Source organism: Punica granatum, chromosome 1, assembly GCF_007655135.1.
Source record: "Punica granatum isolate Tunisia-2019 chromosome 1, ASM765513v2, whole genome shotgun sequence".
Lineage (NCBI taxonomy): Eukaryota > Viridiplantae > Streptophyta > Magnoliopsida > Myrtales > Lythraceae > Punica > Punica granatum.
Window position 1 is genome coordinate 52,064,264 of NC_045127.1, and position 17,292 is coordinate 52,081,555.

At 35.2% G+C, this 17,292-nt stretch overlaps 2 protein-coding genes across 6 annotated transcripts; one reads left to right on the forward strand and one right to left on the reverse strand.

Moving 5' to 3' along the window:
- The first annotated feature begins 10,011 nt into the window (after positions 1-10,011).
- On the forward strand, positions 10,012-12,429 carry LOC116192132 (AP-3 complex subunit mu). 3 transcript variants are annotated; one of them, XM_031520583.1, is made up of 8 exons: positions 10,012-10,200; positions 10,323-10,416; positions 10,559-10,672; positions 10,765-10,854; positions 11,015-11,262; positions 11,386-11,595; positions 11,706-11,913; positions 12,001-12,429. In XM_031520583.1, the coding sequence occupies exons 1-8, from the start codon at positions 10,166-10,168 to the stop codon at positions 12,244-12,246; spliced, it is 1,245 nt and encodes a 414-aa protein (XP_031376443.1). In that variant the 5' UTR covers positions 10,012-10,165; the 3' UTR covers positions 12,247-12,429. The 3 variants fall into 3 exon arrangements, with proteins under 3 accessions (XP_031376443.1, XP_031376446.1, XP_031376444.1); XM_031520586.1 differs by having other exon boundaries at positions 10,765-10,824; XM_031520584.1 differs by having other exon boundaries at positions 10,013-10,200; positions 10,562-10,672.
- A 99-nt stretch (positions 12,430-12,528) lies between these two features.
- LOC116192133 (psbP domain-containing protein 1, chloroplastic) lies at positions 12,529-14,007 on the reverse strand. Of its 3 annotated transcripts, none has more exons than XM_031520589.1 (3): positions 13,724-14,007; positions 12,957-13,394; positions 12,529-12,858 (listed from the first exon to the last, which is right to left on the reverse strand). In XM_031520589.1, exons 1-3 carry the CDS (start codon positions 13,991-13,993, stop codon positions 12,637-12,639), a joined length of 930 nt encoding a protein of 309 aa, XP_031376449.1. In that variant the 5' UTR covers positions 13,994-14,007; the 3' UTR covers positions 12,529-12,636. The 3 variants fall into 3 exon arrangements, with proteins under 3 accessions (XP_031376449.1, XP_031376448.1, XP_031376447.1); XM_031520588.1 differs by having other exon boundaries at positions 13,721-14,007; XM_031520587.1 differs by having other exon boundaries at positions 13,718-14,007.
- Positions 14,008-17,292: the final 3,285 nt, after the last annotated feature.

A 17,292-nucleotide genomic window follows, 5' to 3' on the forward strand; every position in this document is an offset into this window, starting at 1 on the left:
TGGTTTACGATGTTTCTAGAAATAAACGCAGCTTATCAAGTACGTACTTGAAACGAGAGTCTGAGAAATAAATCACCATTTATCACTCATATGGATTTCCCTGGACCCAAAAGCCAGATTTAGCCCAACTACTTAAGAACAACTACCCATATACTTAAGCTATCAAAAAGTAAGTTCATCTACCACTAAACGTGAATTTTATTTGTTTATTTTATTATTTTTGTTTCACTTTTGACTCTCAAAGGATTTTTCTTTTTAATTTTCAATTATAATTACTTTTTAAATTGGTGTACTATCTCGTACAAGGCACGAGCTCCGCAGCTAGTATATATGGAAATGAAGCACGAGCTCAATTCACATGCCGCCACATCATCAAAAATAAGAAACGGAGCTCTCTCACTTTGCCACGTCATCACTTATATATCACAAAAATTTGTATCATTAATTATGCAGTAGGATATATATATTATTCGCATATAGCCCAATAGAATATATGAAAGAGAACAAAATATGCAGTAGACTGTATACATTAACTATTATTCAGGAAATTTTTTATATTGTAGCAATTTATATATATACCTGCACGAGTTGAACAAAGAGAGACAATGCTATATTAGTCAATGTAATGCTATATAGTATGTTGATCACATTATATCAATATATCGCACATTCTATATAAGAAGTATATTGCAATGCTATATTAGTCGGTAAGTCTAAGTGTATTTCTAGAATTATATTATAAGGTAAACTATATTAATTAGAAATTATGCGTATATTTAACTATAAAATCTCTACTCCAAGCGACCCCAAATTCACCGAAAAAAATTCCTACTCCATGCAAATATTATTGTCTCTCCTCTAAGCTTTATGCAAAGGTTCATCTCTGCCTTCCAAGCTTTATTGGTTATTTATTATACATAATCTTATTAATTTTATTTTGATGAGTATTAGCATATTTACGTTAAAGAGTAGTTAAGTAGGTCTAAATTTTTATAGATAATATATGTTGTTCAATTGAAATTTTATCTATGGTTAGCTTTATATTGTTCAATGAATAAATCAGGGAAGATTAATGGAGGTCAGCATTAGCTAATCATAAAAAGAAGGCCATGTCCATCACAGTATACATCGATTTTTCTATTTTCAATTTTCCTTTTTATATTTTTAAGAATGTTTCTCTCAATATTAACTACTCTTTTTTTTCCAGTTTATACAGTTTTATGATTCTCAAGAAAGTTCTTGAAACAAAGAATTTGTAATACAACTTAAGCATCTTCCATCTCTCTCCATTTGTAAATTTTGTGTTTTTGAACCTTTTTAGCTGTCAATTATTCTTTTCCTGTAAAGTTTCAATTCAAAAATGATATACATTATAAACTTTGTGTTAATATAATCTTACGTGATTTAATTTTAATATTATTTTTTGTATTTACTATATTTGATATTTTTATAATCGTATACTAGTACTATTTATTAGATAGATCTTCGAATTATTATATTGCTATATATATATATATATTATTTTTACCACATGTTAGTTATACAAGGAAATTATATGATAATTCATCTATGAGGAAAGTATACTTTTTAATCGTTTTTCTCTCCTAAGATAATTATCTTAAATAGTATGTATGCCTTTAATATTGAGGAAAGATATATTCATGTATATATGACTTGAATATAATCTATATGTCTGTCAATGAGTATTTAGGAAATATACTTTGTATTGCAAATTCTATATCTATATATATAAGATTTAAACTCAATAATCATAGATTATATATATATATTAGGCCGAATTTTCATGAAATTTTTAGATTATTATGATACAAATTTAAATTGAAAGAAATAGTACGGAATTAGTTTTTATGTTTAAAATTATTTTTCCGATTTTTCAACTTATATAAATCTTGATAAACTATTTATGTATAACAATCACTTCATTATTTGAAAATTTCTCTTTATAATCAAAAGCTGTAAAAATAATATATAGTTGAAATATTTTAATTTTGTATAAACAAACTTCATATATATATAAATATTAAGAAAATCGGTGTTTCTTTTTTGTAGGAAGAAAATCTTTTTTTATAGATACTAAAATATTTCCTTATTATTTTTATTAATATAATATATATGGCTAATAGATGAAAAGGAAAGTGAAGCTTTTCTCACTCAACAAATTCCTAATTTTCTTTCTCTAATAAAATTTGAGTCTATCTATATTTATTTCGCTTTATTTATTTATTTATTGATAGCAACGAAAATTTTGAGGTGTTATTTTTCACTCGATCATATATGTAAGTATATTCTCTATCTTCTATTTTCGTTACTTTTCAAATTCTGCATTAAAATTTTACTTTTATTTAAAAATCAATGATCCCCCAATAATCTCTTTTAATTTTCAATTTAAACAATTTTTAAATTGATAAGTTTTTTAAAATTTTCATAATATATTTATTTTAAATAGTACTTTCTTTCCAAAAATTATTAATCATTCATGCACGCGTGCTCGAGTTTTCATCTAGTTTTATTCAGTTCTATGTCTATGCTAATAGCTAAACTTTGTTTCGTATCTCCATATTATGGCTTTTAAAGTTGGATTGAATATGGGAAAGTGTTCTCATCATCCTCCAGTGGTTGCTAATCAACAACGTGAAGGAGAAATAAATCTATATCTATATATATATATATATTAAAACAAAACTCGACCCGAATTCTCATGCCGCTACATTATCAAAAATAAAAAAACGGTGCTCTCAACCGAATTCTCATACTGCCACATCATAAAAAATAAGAAACGGAACTATCTCGCTTTGGCACGTCATCACTTATGTATTAAGGAAATTTTTATCATTAATTATGCAATAGAATATATATTATTTGCAAATAACTCAACAGAATATACATTATATACATTAGCTGCTATTCGGGAAATTTTTCATATTGTAGCAATCGAATTGTCATTCATATATATTGTAGCAAAGTATCGAATTGGAAAACAATATTAATGAGAGCTTATAATATTTATAGAGCTGTCATTTGCATTTTGGACAAATATATTCTTATAATATTAACCACAATCAAATTCCCATTTATATAATATTGTTGTTTATATTGCCGTATATATATATATATATATCTACACACCTACTACACGAGTTGAACAAAGAGATGTAGGCAAAGGGAGATTTTCTTTTTGCGAGAATTTAATTATATCGGAGCTATATATAGATGTCATTTACACGGAACTTTTATCATTATATTATCGTTTGCAAAGACGTGTTGGTGTCTTTTGGGACTTTATATGTATATTGTGTTGTATACTCATCCATTACCAACACCGATTGATCTCTATCGATTTGATCGTTTAAAAAAGGATTCAATTATGATATTTTGCTTGGAGAAATTTATATTCTATGATATATTTGCTCGCATATTTTCATTCAATTAGTCTTTTCACACATTTATATGAGAATATTTTTATTTTCTTTTGATTGATATATTTGCTCACATTTCTTAATTCAATTATATTCTTGTCCTCAATTTTTCTTTATTGATTTTTTAATCCGTGCATATATTTATAACATTTTCTCTACCAAAATAATATTCTCGTGCAAAGCACGGGTATTCACCTTGTTAACAAAGAAGCTCTCCCGAGCCAACTGAAAATAGCTAGAACTCGACTTCTCGGGATATCTAAAGTTCGGTACCAAGTTGTATGAATAACTTGGAGTAAGTAGACCTGTGGCGGAAATTCGACTCTCTCATTCAGTTTTTTCTCCCTTTAGCATGAAAAATGGACATTGTTGAAGAATGCCATAAAGTTTACTTTGAGGATTAACTTGTTGAGTAACGGCACTGAAAATACGAGGGTTTAATTTGTTTGCTTCAAAAATTGAGGACCAACACTTGAGCCAAAAACAAAGAAACATTGATGACCGACTTCTTGGTCACACCAAACATTTAGGACCAAGATGACAGTTCCTTATTTTTCATCTTTTCTATCAACAAGTTAAGTCAAGAGCAACCAATGTTCCATCATCTATACTATTTATTTAAGGAAGAGTTAGTATTTTATAATCGCCACTCATGTAAATATAAGAAAAAAATAAATATTATGAAATTACTCAATCACCCATTTAAAAAATAATAATCTAATTAAAAGGAAAATGATTTTGGATAGCAAAATGATAGTTCTATATTTTTCGCGTTTTCCATCAACAAGTTAGTCAAGAGCAACTACAACCACAACCACGAACTGGTGTTCCATCATCTGAACTATATATAGTATTTATTCAAGAGAGAGTTGTATCTTGTAATCGCCACTTATGAAAAATATAAAATATAAAAATTATGAAATTATTCGATCACTCATTTTTAAAAAAAATCACCCAATTAATAAGAAATTAATTTTGGATATTTCAGTCATTGCACAAGACATTCTCTCTCATTTTCTTTCTATAATTTTCTCCCACTTCCCACAATTCTTTCAAGCCATGTCCCTTTCACATCCCTCAAGTTAAAGTTTTTTTTTCTCTCCTCTCCCTCATGACTGAAAACACTGTAAAATTTATTCTTCTTTTTTTATTCATTATTTGTAACGAAATTTTTATGTAAAAATTAGCATATAGCGCATGTGCAAATTGATAACTCATAAAACAAAAAATAATTTATGCAACATCTCAACTAGGTGGCTATGATTTTTAATATGGAATTATTTCTTATTATACACGTAAGCGTGGGTCATGCTTTAATCTGTCATTATTTTCGAGTTTTTATAGAATATCTACAAATCACGGATGTATCTTCTGCGAGCTAATAAATGGAAACCAATTTTGCAAGATTTATTCTCTAATTTCCTCCTGAATAATCTCTCCCTTTAATAAACCATGGCTTGCTGAAAGATAAATAAAGTTTTATGCTTCATTGATAAGCTTATTATTCAATTTGGTGTTATCATTTCTTCACTTTCTTTGGCCAAGGAAAAGCTCCAGGATGTGTCACTTTCGGAAGTCAACATGGGAGTCCCCGAATTAGGGATTCTCGATGGATGTTTATGCATATACGCACGTCCCTTGGACAGGCACGGGTGTTTTGAGGCATGGGTGATGAAAGATTTCGGCATAGAGAAATCATGGGATAAACTGATCAGCATCCCAGTGGCCATATAGCCATTGTTTGATCGGTTTAAATATGTGCATTACTTATCTCTGAAGAATGGCAAGATCCTCCTAGTGGTCTGTGACACGAATAGGACAGTTCTGTACGACATAGAAAATAGTAGCCATCTCGTGCTCGACCACGGCCATCACTTGCCGGACTACTTGTCTCGTACTGATTTCAAACGTACAGATTTCTCGTCTATTGTTTGTGTGGAAAGTCTAGTCTCACCTTATTATGGTGACAGGACGTGCTGGAGGAAGTGGAGTGAGAGTACTGCATCTGTTATGCCGATGTCCAGCTCAAGCAACAAGAGGATTATGGTTTAGTTGTTGTTAGCCTAGCTTCTGGAATTGCTATCTAGATATTTAAGTTCAAATGAAAGTATTCAGATATCCGAATGACTTCATTCACATCTACATCTATGCCAGTTGATTAGCTAAACTTTATCTCGTATTGCTATCTCCATATTATATAATGTTCCCGCCTTTGAAATTGGATTGATTAATGAAAAAAATGTTCTCATCATCTTCGAGTGGCTGGTTAATCTACAAAGGGATGGAGAAATCAGTTATCGAGAACCTATCTCCAACCAACGGAAAATGGCTAGAACTTGGGATATCTAAACTTCACTACCGTGCGATACGAATAACTTTTAGTTCGCGATAGACCTCTGCAGAAATTCGACCTTTTCACCGTTCCTTCTCTTTTTTCCATGAAAAATTGCACATTGTTGAATCATGGCAAACAGTTTACATTGTATTGCAAAAAGTAATGTTCCTCATTACAGTAACACAAAAGGATTAAATTCTGACTATAAATTACGTAGTCAAAATCGTTTTCGGCAAAATCCCAGTATGATCCACAAAATCGAATCATAAAATCATAACTTTCTATAAAAGATTTGTATAGTGCTTATGGAATAGTTCTATACATATTTCTATGAATAATAAGGCTTGTTTAAGTGAAATGGGGTCAGTTACCTTCTAATTGATGTCTTATACAGCAAGCTACAAATTTGCTCCGTTCTATAATTTCCAATATATCTTCCAATCTTGAAGAGAAAAAAAAATGATTTTACAATGAGCTAAAAATTAAGTCTTCCTTTTTCTAACTTGCAGACACACTATAAGGATGGATTAATTGTAAAAATCAATCAATTGCCCTCATACTTAATTATTTGAAAAATGGTAATAAATTAGTTGGATATTAATTGAAAGCTTGATCCATTCCTCCCTGTATCATGGAAATTTGAGTCTCTTGACCAAGAGGTCGATTTCGCAGCTGCTCAATTTCCAGTTGCATTTTTTTCTTGTCGGCATTTCTCTGGATTACTTACAGGTAAATAGAGTCCTCGCTGTGTTAATGCTTTCTACTCTCTTTCCGGTTGCTCGCCCAGATTAACAAGAAAGACTCTTGGATTATTTTTGTGGAGCCTTTTTCCAGCCATAGGCGAGGATCACCATTTATCCTTCAATAAACAGCAGCCATATAGATCGCCACATATGAATCCAAGAGTCTTTTGCATCTTGAGGGCATTGTTTGTTTCGACGTGACACTATTACATGTAGCAAGAATTACAAGAAGCAAAAATAGCGATAACTCAATATGCAATACTATTTGGTTTTTTGAAAGATGTTATAATCTATGGCCATTTTACTTGTTGCATTGCTTTTTTTATCTGGTAGATTATAAGTTCGACTTGTCATTGGAATGTATTTGTTGCCATGGTTAACTAAAGTCTCGTCTCAACTTATTGCAATGACGAGGTGCGCTGGAACTGGAGGGAGATGACTTCGTCCATCGCGTCTCGTGATCAAGCAAGAAGAGGATTTCGTCAATATATTTGTTGTTAGTCTAGTTCTGGATTTGATATTTCAATGTTTAAGTTCTCATGAAGGTTGAATATTCGGATATATCTAATGACGTCATATCTCCATGTATTACATAACTCTTCATGCCTCTGAATTTGGATAATAGTATTTATCATTATGTTGCCTCAGTCACCTGATCTTTAGTTCTCATAGGATAAGTGCAAACCTTTCTGGAGTGATCATCTATAAAGATCACAAAATAGAGAGCACCACCAAGAGATCTATCCGACATGAAACAAACATCAATATACACAAGATCAAGTATATGATCGCATTTGGAGGGACTACTCTAACAAAAGAAACTCTTCTATGCTTACCAGCTAAACAATGATCACAAGTACTCAAGTGCATATCTTTGACATGCAAAGACTGCTTTCTAGCAAGAATACGATTACATTTCTCACTGATATGCCCAAGTCTCTAGTGTCATAGCTCGATAGGATAATCCTCAGAAACATTAACCTGACTGGAGTTGTGCTTGACCCGCAGCCTGTAGAGAGTGTCGGTCTTCTAACGCCGTACCATAATCAACGAACCCTTGGAGAGCTTCCATCTCCCACTGCTAAATTTGTTACTGAATCCTTCATCATCAAGCTGACCCATCGAGATTAGGTCAAGGCGAATTTCTGGAACATGCCTCACCTTCTTCAGAAATAACTTGCAGCCAAGCTCAATCTCTAAACAGACATCACCAATACCGAAAATCTTGCATGACTGTCCATTTCTCATTATCACATAACCATAGCCCCCGATAGTGTAAGATGAGGAGTGACATGAAACGAGGCACCTGTATCTACAACCCAGATAGAGTCTTGACATGTGAGATTCACATAGGCTTCATCACAAACAATGCGGGTCTCTCCATCAGATGGCACTGCTGCAGTGTCGTCTTCCTCCTTACTCTCATTGTTGCCATTTTAATTCCTCTTCGAAGCTCTACACTCCCTCTTGTAGTATCCCGCTTTTCCACAGTGATAGCAAGTGATCCATTTCCTCGTCTTCGACTTTGATCTGCCCCTCGATTTGTCATGTGAGTTACCATGCTTGGAAGAGGAATTTCTGCTTTGCCTTCTCCCCCATTCTTCAGTAACTAAAGCTTCAGACCGAATGGAAATCCTAGAGCCTTTCCTTCTAGTCTCATCATTAAATAAACTATCTGTCACCGTAACCAACGATAACTTCCCATTTGGTGCAAAATTGGTCAATGCAACCACAAGAGTATCCCAATTATCTGGTAGAGACCCTAAAAGTGGACAAGCCTGCAACTCATCGGGTAATATTATCTCCGAGTTCATCAACTAGTTAACAATATCCTGGAAATTACTCATGTGCACAGCAATATCACCTCCATCCTGATAACAAAGATGAACAAACTCCTTCACAAGAAAGGCATTATTTTGCGGAGTCTTCCACGCATCAAGATTTACTAACTCATCCCATAAAGCTTTCACATCTGTCACCTGAGCAACATGATGATAAATATTATTGTCTATCAACTGCCGAATCAAATCAATAGTCTCTGATTTGGACGTTCCCAAGTTGTCATCCTTATCTTTTGGTTTCGTGGAATCCCCTTTAATGGAATCGTACAAGTCCCTGCAAAATAGAAGATCCTCCATCCAATACTTCCATATAGAGTAGTTGGTTGCATTCAACTTGAACATAGATCCCGTATACTCCTCCATCTCAAAAACACCGAAAACCTTAAACTTCTCTAACCCAAGGCTCTGATACCACTTGTTGGGAAGGTTGTGCTCGGCCAACAACAACGCAACGATTAATCAAATTAACCAACAAACAATAAAGAAAAAGAATACCAAGGAGTTTTACGTAGAAAACCTCGATATTGAGAAAAACCACGAGACCAACTCTGAATCAACGATATACTATCAAGGAAGATTACATAATAGTTTTCATCAAAGGTAAACTCTTAGATCACCAAACTCAAGAGACACACTCTCTTGGATCACCCAAACATTAAAATTCGTCACCCACAACGGGTAGGTTATAAAGTCAGCTGAAACAGCACCTACAAAACTCGAATAGAAATTATGACGGGTCAGAACTAAGTCCCACGTGTGGTGAAGCCTCTGCCAAAGTTTCGTCCCGATCGGAGTTTGTTTGACGTCCCGATCGATGTTTGATTTAGCTCTGGTCGCACAGAGAAAAAAAAAACTACTTTGTTCTCTGTATTCTCCCTGCTATGCCGTTGTTACTGTTCCAATCTGAAACCCTCACCGTTGCCCTCTTTTTTTAGGTGTTTTGCAAAAAAATATAAAAATAACCCTTACAAAGGTGGGTACTTGGCCCTATTAAATTCCGATAGAAGCTCAAAATGATTTGAGCCCAACTTTCTCCAAATTGAAGGGATACCCAACATATTCTGATGAAGGTTTATTTTTCTGGTGTATCCAACGACTTTATTTCTGCTCTTCCATATCTATGCCAATTACTGATAATAGCTGAATTCTATGCCATTCCTCCGGTTTATAAAGTAATCTCCATGGCTTTGACACTTGAATGATTCCGAGAGAACATTCTCATCACTTCGAATGGCTAATCAACAAAGGAGAGGAGAACCCCATCCGAAATGCCCATACCGCCACTTTGGTATAACTAAATTTCGGTATTTGCACGGTGTGATTAACTTTGATTTATATAGACTTGGACAGAAATAAGACGTTTTCATTCAACGATTTATCGTCTCACTCGTGTACACTCCTAATGGCTCTGGCTTCTTTGTGTTTAACGGGCGACGTGATAGCGTCCCACTCCTCGGCAAAAACCATGGAAGCGGGCATCAGAAAAGTCCACATAATCTGATGCCAAAGGGTAAGGGTGTCGATGCAAAATTGGAAGAATATTGAAACTTCAGGGTTAGTTTTGGGTATGTACAAAATACAAAGTGCAAAGTGGTTTAAACTTAAACTTAAGGGTGCAAAATTAAATTGTCCCTTGGTCTGGATGGATCGGTTGCTTCTGTCAGCTCAGAGCGGCCATGAATGCCACCGGACAGCTTTGAGCTATTCATCATCATCTTCGTCGGAAGATAGAGAAGGGAAGTGAGACGACCGGGCTCCCAAAATTACTGCTTTTCTTCGCCGCGAGCGAGATATAGAAGCCCCCCGACGATGTTGCAGTGTATATTCCTGCTGTCTGATTCCGGGTAAGAGATTCATCACACCGAATTACCCTCAACCCTGCCGATTTCAGCTCGAATTCCTCTGTATATCATGTTGGGTTCTTGTTGCTAAGCTAAATCAAGAGCTCGGATTGCTTCTGTCGCAGGGAAGTAATGCTGGAGAAACAGCTAACTGGGCACCGGGTGGATCGCTCCATATGTTCATGGTATTGGGATCACGCCATTTCTCAGGGCGACCAGGTAAACGCCATTTCTTGGTATTTCGTTGATCTTGAGTTGTTTGATGATGGATCTTGGTTGCCCGGAGATGCTTGATTGGATGTTTATGAGGAACCTCGCATGTTTGCCTTTGTATGGTCTGTAATATTATCTTCCATGGCAGCAGCTGGCACCAGTGATTGCTTCGCCAACACATTACCTTTTTCAAATTGTTCGCGAGGGGATCACGTTTCTGGCGTGTACGCAAGTCGAAATGCCACCTTTGATGGGAATCGAGGTACGTCTGTTCAGTTACTGACTTTAGAGCGGGCCTGCAAGAGCTTCGTGCATAGATTCAGATATCGTGAGTTTTAATTTACTTGGTTGTAGTTTCTATGCAGAGTAGCTGATGTCCTCTCGGATTACCTTGGAGGGTTGAATGAGGATGTGGTAAAGGATAACTTTGTCATCGTGTATGATGTATGTATGTCATGCGATTATTGAAGTTCAGATACATTAGTTGATGGATGTCGTCTTTGTCATAATTTCTTGAGAACATCAGTCTCTGTAACTGAACTTTCCCATTTTAGTGACTCCTTTGTTTTTCTGTTTGCGGCATCGTATCTGTCTACCTCTGCAGCTCCTTGATGAGATGATCGACAATGGTTTCCCGCTCACTACAGAACCCAACATTCTTCGAGAAATGATCACTCCTCCTAACATAGTTAGCAAAGTTTTGAGTGTCGTCACCGGCAACAGCTCAAATGTGAGTGACACACTTCCTGGTGCGACAGCATCATGCGTACCATGGAGGACAACAGACCGCAAGTACACTAACAATGAAGTATATGTCGATCTTGTGGAGGAAATGGATGCAATTATCAACAGGTACACGCATAAACTATCTTCGATCTTCTGTTATTTGCATCTTTCATTGTAGGTTTTGTTTTTAATGTGTTTATAACTGGCAAAAACATGAGTAACAATGACTTATTATGATACACTTTTTAGGGAGGGCATCCTTGTAAAATGCGAGATCTATGGTGAAGTTCAGGTGAACTCACAACTCTCTGGGCTTCCCGATTTGACCCTCTCATTTGTGAATCCCAACATTCTCGATGATGTGAGATTCCACCCTTGTGTTCGATTTCGACCATGGGAGTCTCATCAGATTCTTTCCTTTGTTCCGCCTGATGGACAGTTCAAGCTCATGAGTTACAGGTTTGTAATTGTTAAGGCATTCCAGCAACTACTGAGCTCCAGATGTTCTTCGGATCATGTCTTTTCTTGCAATTTACGGCACTTGTAAGCTTTGATCCTTCTATTTGCAGGGTTAAAAAGTTAAAAGCCGCTCCAATATATGTAAAACCGCAGTTGACCTCGGATTCTGGGACATGTCGTTTAAGTGTGTTGGTTGGAGTTCGGAATGATCCTGGGAAAATAATCGATTCAGTGACTGTTAAATTTCAACTGCCTCCTTGTGTTTTGTCTGCCGATTTGACCTCAAATTGTGGTACGGTCAACATTCTCACCAACAAGGTACCGATCGGTCTCAATCGAGTGGCTTCATCTGCTGTTTTGTCTTTTGCTTTGAAGTTGATTTGCTTTACTAATTTGTTTCCACAGTCATGCACTTGGTCGATAGGAAGAATCCCAAAAGATAAAGCCCCCTCGATGTCTGGCACTCTAGTGCTTGAGGCTGGTTTGGAGCATCTTCATGTTTTGCCGACTTTCCAGGTGGCTTTCCGGATAATGGGCATCGCATTATCAGGTCTGCAAATTGATAAACTGGATCTAAAGAACTTGCCAAACCGTCCTTATAAAGGTTTCCGAGCTCTCACACGGGCAGGGCAGTTTGAAGTAAGGTCTTGATGGTGCATAATCTCCATCGATTCATGTGATGACTTGAGAGAGCTATTTTATTGTGTGAGCTTTCAGTCAATATATTTCCGACATGCGGAAATTTTAAAACACTTTCATCTTCTGAGTTTATTTTATCTACGTTCCAGTTATATTGATTCTGAGTTTAAGGATCAATTGGTATGCTCGTCAAAACTCTTATTATGTACAAATATTCTTCTGAGTTAAATCACTTTTAAGATGGATTGATAATGGAGTTCTCTAGCTTCAATATAATGGCAAATCCGTACACTATTGAAGCAGCAAATCAGCACTGTGAAAATACTTCAGGAAAAATAATTTGCTGAATTCAGTTGACAAGATCTCGTGAATTACAAAACAAAACGATGATGCCTTCATCGATCAGACTGAAACCTTGTTTACCCTGAAGGAGTCCATGACCTGTCGAAGATCATTTTCCTCGTCAACAAAGACACTCTCTGGTGTCTGCAATCTCAGCTCATACAACTGGTTGTTCTCGACTCCGAGAACTGAGAGGTACCTCCGGTCCCACTCCAGTCGAACCACTCGGTCTTCAGGCATCACAGCCAGTTCATTGTTGTTAGCGTACGACTTTATGTTCACCTGAAACGCATACCATAAACGCATGACCTGATTAAATTGTTCCTGCCGACAGGTTCTATAATACGAGAATGACTTGATAGCATCGAATTTTTTCCAACCTCGACTTGATAGTACTTTCTCCCATCATCAGCAACCCTCGAAGATGTGGAAATGATGTTCGATTCCCGCCTAACGCCAAGCCTAGTAGACATGAACTCGGTCAAATACTGCCTCAGCACTTTCTTTCCTGCTTCTTCGGGCGGGCCCAAGTCTTCCACACTCTTGTAGTTGGACGATGAGGGAGACGACATCTCCACGGAGAGGTTCTCGTCCAGAACATAAGGGTCTCTGAAGAATATGTCCGCCCCTGCTCCTCGGACTTGGATCCAGTTCTGAGGATACTTGAACGAGTAGCCATCGAACGTATCGATGTATTCTCGGAACACAACAGAGGGTTGGGCAGACGCAAGGTAACGAGAGGCCAACAACTCGGAGAAGACGCAACCCGATAGAATCAAGGCGATTGCTTTCCTTCTGGGAACTGCAAAAGCTTTAGTCTGATTATACATTAGAAGGTTAAAAAAACTATGGCTTCTGTAGAGGCCCTTGTAAGTTGTAACTCAAACGTTCAAACATGTCAATTGAAGATGCTTGCCGATATCGACATAACAAAACCGAACACCGGGATGAACTCAAAATCCACAATTTAATGCAAAGATTCAATCTTTAACTGTCTGAAATCGTTAGGGCTCTCAGCTCGGCATTGTCGACCATTCACCGAAAATGTCTATCGCTTATCGTTCAGTTCTCGTTTTACCGCAAAAAGACGATCGAAATAGGAGAAAGCTGCAGGAAAAAGTTTCGGGATTCGAAGTTTTACGACTACCGTTGTCTCGCCGTGGCAGCACAGGGCGTGAAACGGGGTGGAGCTGGCCGAGATAACCCGACAAGGAGGTGGCGCCGGCGCTGTGCGGCGAGTTGAAGCTGCGGGTAGCTGAGCCGGACGCGGGAGTGGGTCGAGAATCCTCGCCATTAGGGAATAGACTGGGAAGATGGGATTGTCGGAGCAAATGGATAGAGAGCTCGCTGATCCAGTGGTGGAAGAAAAGAGTGAGGATTTGAGGATCAGGGAGCCGCACACGTGTAAAGCAGCCATTGGCTACTGTGTGTCAAATGCAGAATGGTATTGTTATCCTGCCACATTACTTGGCAAAAATTACTTGTAAAATAGATACCGGAAATAATTCCCATTGATTGTCGCGGATTAATTTCATGATAAAACAATATATAAAACTCGTTATTGTTATCCCGCCATATTACTTGGCAAAAATTACTTGTAAAATAGATACCGGAAATAATTCCCATTGATTGTCGCGGATTAATTTCATGATAAAACAATATCTAAAACTCGTTAAATTACTTCAAGTGTGAAATTATTGTAACTCTTTTGAATATGCTATATTTGATTATTTCTAATATGAACTCCACTATTATTCTTTCATAATTCAAATGATCAAGTAATGCGAACTATATTATGATACTTGAGGATTAAAAAATATTGAATGAATTAAAAGTATTTTTAAAAGTAACTAAACAATTAAAGAAAATATTAAAATAGACAGCAAATCCATATATAATATATAGTTGTTGAGACATTAATCATTGCATGCTATTTGTCCAGATTTTCAAAATGAAAGCGTCTCATTCACCGACTTTTCATATGTCCATAACTTCTATTTTATCAATTAATATTTCAGTTAATCTTAGTTAGTATATATTACTAAGCCAATTAAGCCCAATCTATATCTATATATAACACATAATTGTTGAGACATTCATCATTGCATGTCATTCGTCTAAATTTTCAAAATGGAAACCTCTCATTCACTGACTCTTCGTTTGTCTATAACTCTCATTTTGTTAATTAATATTTCTATTACTCTTAGTATTAATATCATTATTATTAGTATTATTATTATATATTACAAAGCCAATTAAGCCCAATGAGACAATTGTTAGGCAAATCTATATAGATTATTTAATAATATTTAACTTTTAAAAACTCCCTTTAAAGAATTTTATAAACTCTTAATCATTATTTTAAATTTTACAGTTGCAATTATTCGTATTTAAATTTCCAACTCCTAAATAATAATCCGGCGCAAAGCGCCTGTGAATGGATAGTTAATAAGTAATTATAGTAGTTCGAATTATTATAGATCATGCTTGTATAAAACTATAATAACTTGTTGAGTAAGATATTAAATAAGTTCATTTTTCACATTAATAGAGGTTTGGGGAATTTTTGAAATGAAGAATATATTTTGAAAAATTAGAAAGGCTTATATGAAGATGAAAAAATAATACGTGAAAGCTTTTGAAGAAAAAAAAAGAAGAAAAAGTGAATTAATCAATATTTAATGGACAAATGTCAAGTAAATGATAATTAACCTTTATTAAAACTTTCTTTTAGTTATAAGTAAGTATAGATAGATACATATATAGATATAATTATAGATAAATCCCTAAAAAAGAAAATTTTAATTCAAAAAAAAGAAAGATTATGTCGCCCGTGCGATTACCATGGGATGGGATCTTTCAAAATCGTGGAATCGACCGTTTTCGCACCGCCGTGGTGCGACGAATGGCTTACAAGATTCGGCACGTGAGGTGTTGCCACGTCTCAGGGTAGTGCTCTTCCATGGCAATTTCCACGTCAGTAATATTCTGTGGATGGTAATTACTAGGACGAGGAAATTACACGTAGGCCAGTGCCACGGCAGAAAGTGCAAAGGGACAGCGTAGGATCCAAATCCAATAATGTTGGGCTGCATCCACACACACAGCGGACACACCTCCTTGGTCAGTATGAACTTATCCTAATTAAAATGAGAAATTTGTATTAGATTCATCAATTTTCTGATAATCGAAAAAAATAAAATGAAAATTTAAAGGAAATAAAATCACATCGAATGTCCAATAAGAAGGTTATAGTTGGGACTACTGTGCAAAACAACGAATATGGACAACATAAAAATGACGAGAAATCTCGAAAGATTACCTTGATATGCGTGAGCTATTTCATGTATTCCAATTTTTTTTTTCCAATTGTGCAGTGCTTGGTGTCCAAAAGTTTAATAAAGCCTAACTAGCTATAATTATAGTTGGGTCTTTCCCTCTTCAATTCATGAATTTCTCCACTTATCATATTTGTATTCGAGACTTTATTCAGGAAAAAATTCCAAATTGTCAACCAATCGAGATATCTACCTTTTATAAGCAAAAGTAGAGCTCTCAGGAGCTCCCACAATTGTCCACGTTAGTTCATATGAATAGTAATCGGACCCTTTATTTTATATTTTAAATAAATAATAAGAAATAGAAAATTATATATCAAGGGGATAAATATGGTAGGGTGAAAAAGCACTACTTTTCCTCTGGAATAAGGTCCCTTCATTTATATATCTCTATGGTCATTTGACTTTTTACGATTGCATTAATTTGACCCCTACTTATTTTTTGCATTAATTTGATCTTTGAATTTTCACAATTGCATTAATTTACTCCTCGTTACATCAGTCTCTCAATTAAAACTGTATCTTTTAGGTCATTCACTTTGCAAAATTTGCATCATTTTGGGCCTAAAATGAGGGACCTAAATGATGCATTTTTGCAAGGAAATGGACCTAAATGATGTAACAAAGACCAGATTAATATAAATTGATAAATTCAAGGACCGAATTGATACAAAAAATAAATCATAGATTAAATCAATGTAATAATAATAAGTCAATGACTAAATTATCTATTTACTCATTTAAAATAGGAAGGAAGTAGAAAAAGAAGGGAAAGCGGCGACTTTGATTTCTTTACTTAATCAAGAAAATCAAGAATTCTATTTTCCAGTAATCACCTAACCTAACCTTTTTTTTTTTTGCTGGATCTCCTTTTTCTAAAGACGAAAGACTTGAATTCACTAAATCTAATGCAAGATTCCCTATTTCACGTAGAAAGAAAGATACCTTCTTTTTTCTTTTTTTTCTTTTCCTTCTATATTGGACACCTCTTTTTTATCACAAGCCGTAGATTCATTTTCCCTTACAATTTTTAAAACAAAAGGAAAAATAATCGCTTATTATCATATCTCGTTACGTAATTTTAGAAAATACTCACAGTAAATAAATCAAAGAGTTGAGAATTAAATTTTAAATTTGTATGATGGGACTGATTTGATTCATCTGTCGTCACCGCATCTTTATGAGAATTGAACATTTAAAACAGTCGTCGTACACATATTCGAACCCAATAGTAACACCTTAACCAAAGTCAAAACGGGACCAACTAGGATTCTTCTTGAACACTTCATGGGCAACGAAAAACTGTGAATATTGGTGAAAGAAAATGCACATGTCATTGACATCTTTGAATTTACATTGAAATATTATTTAGAATTAT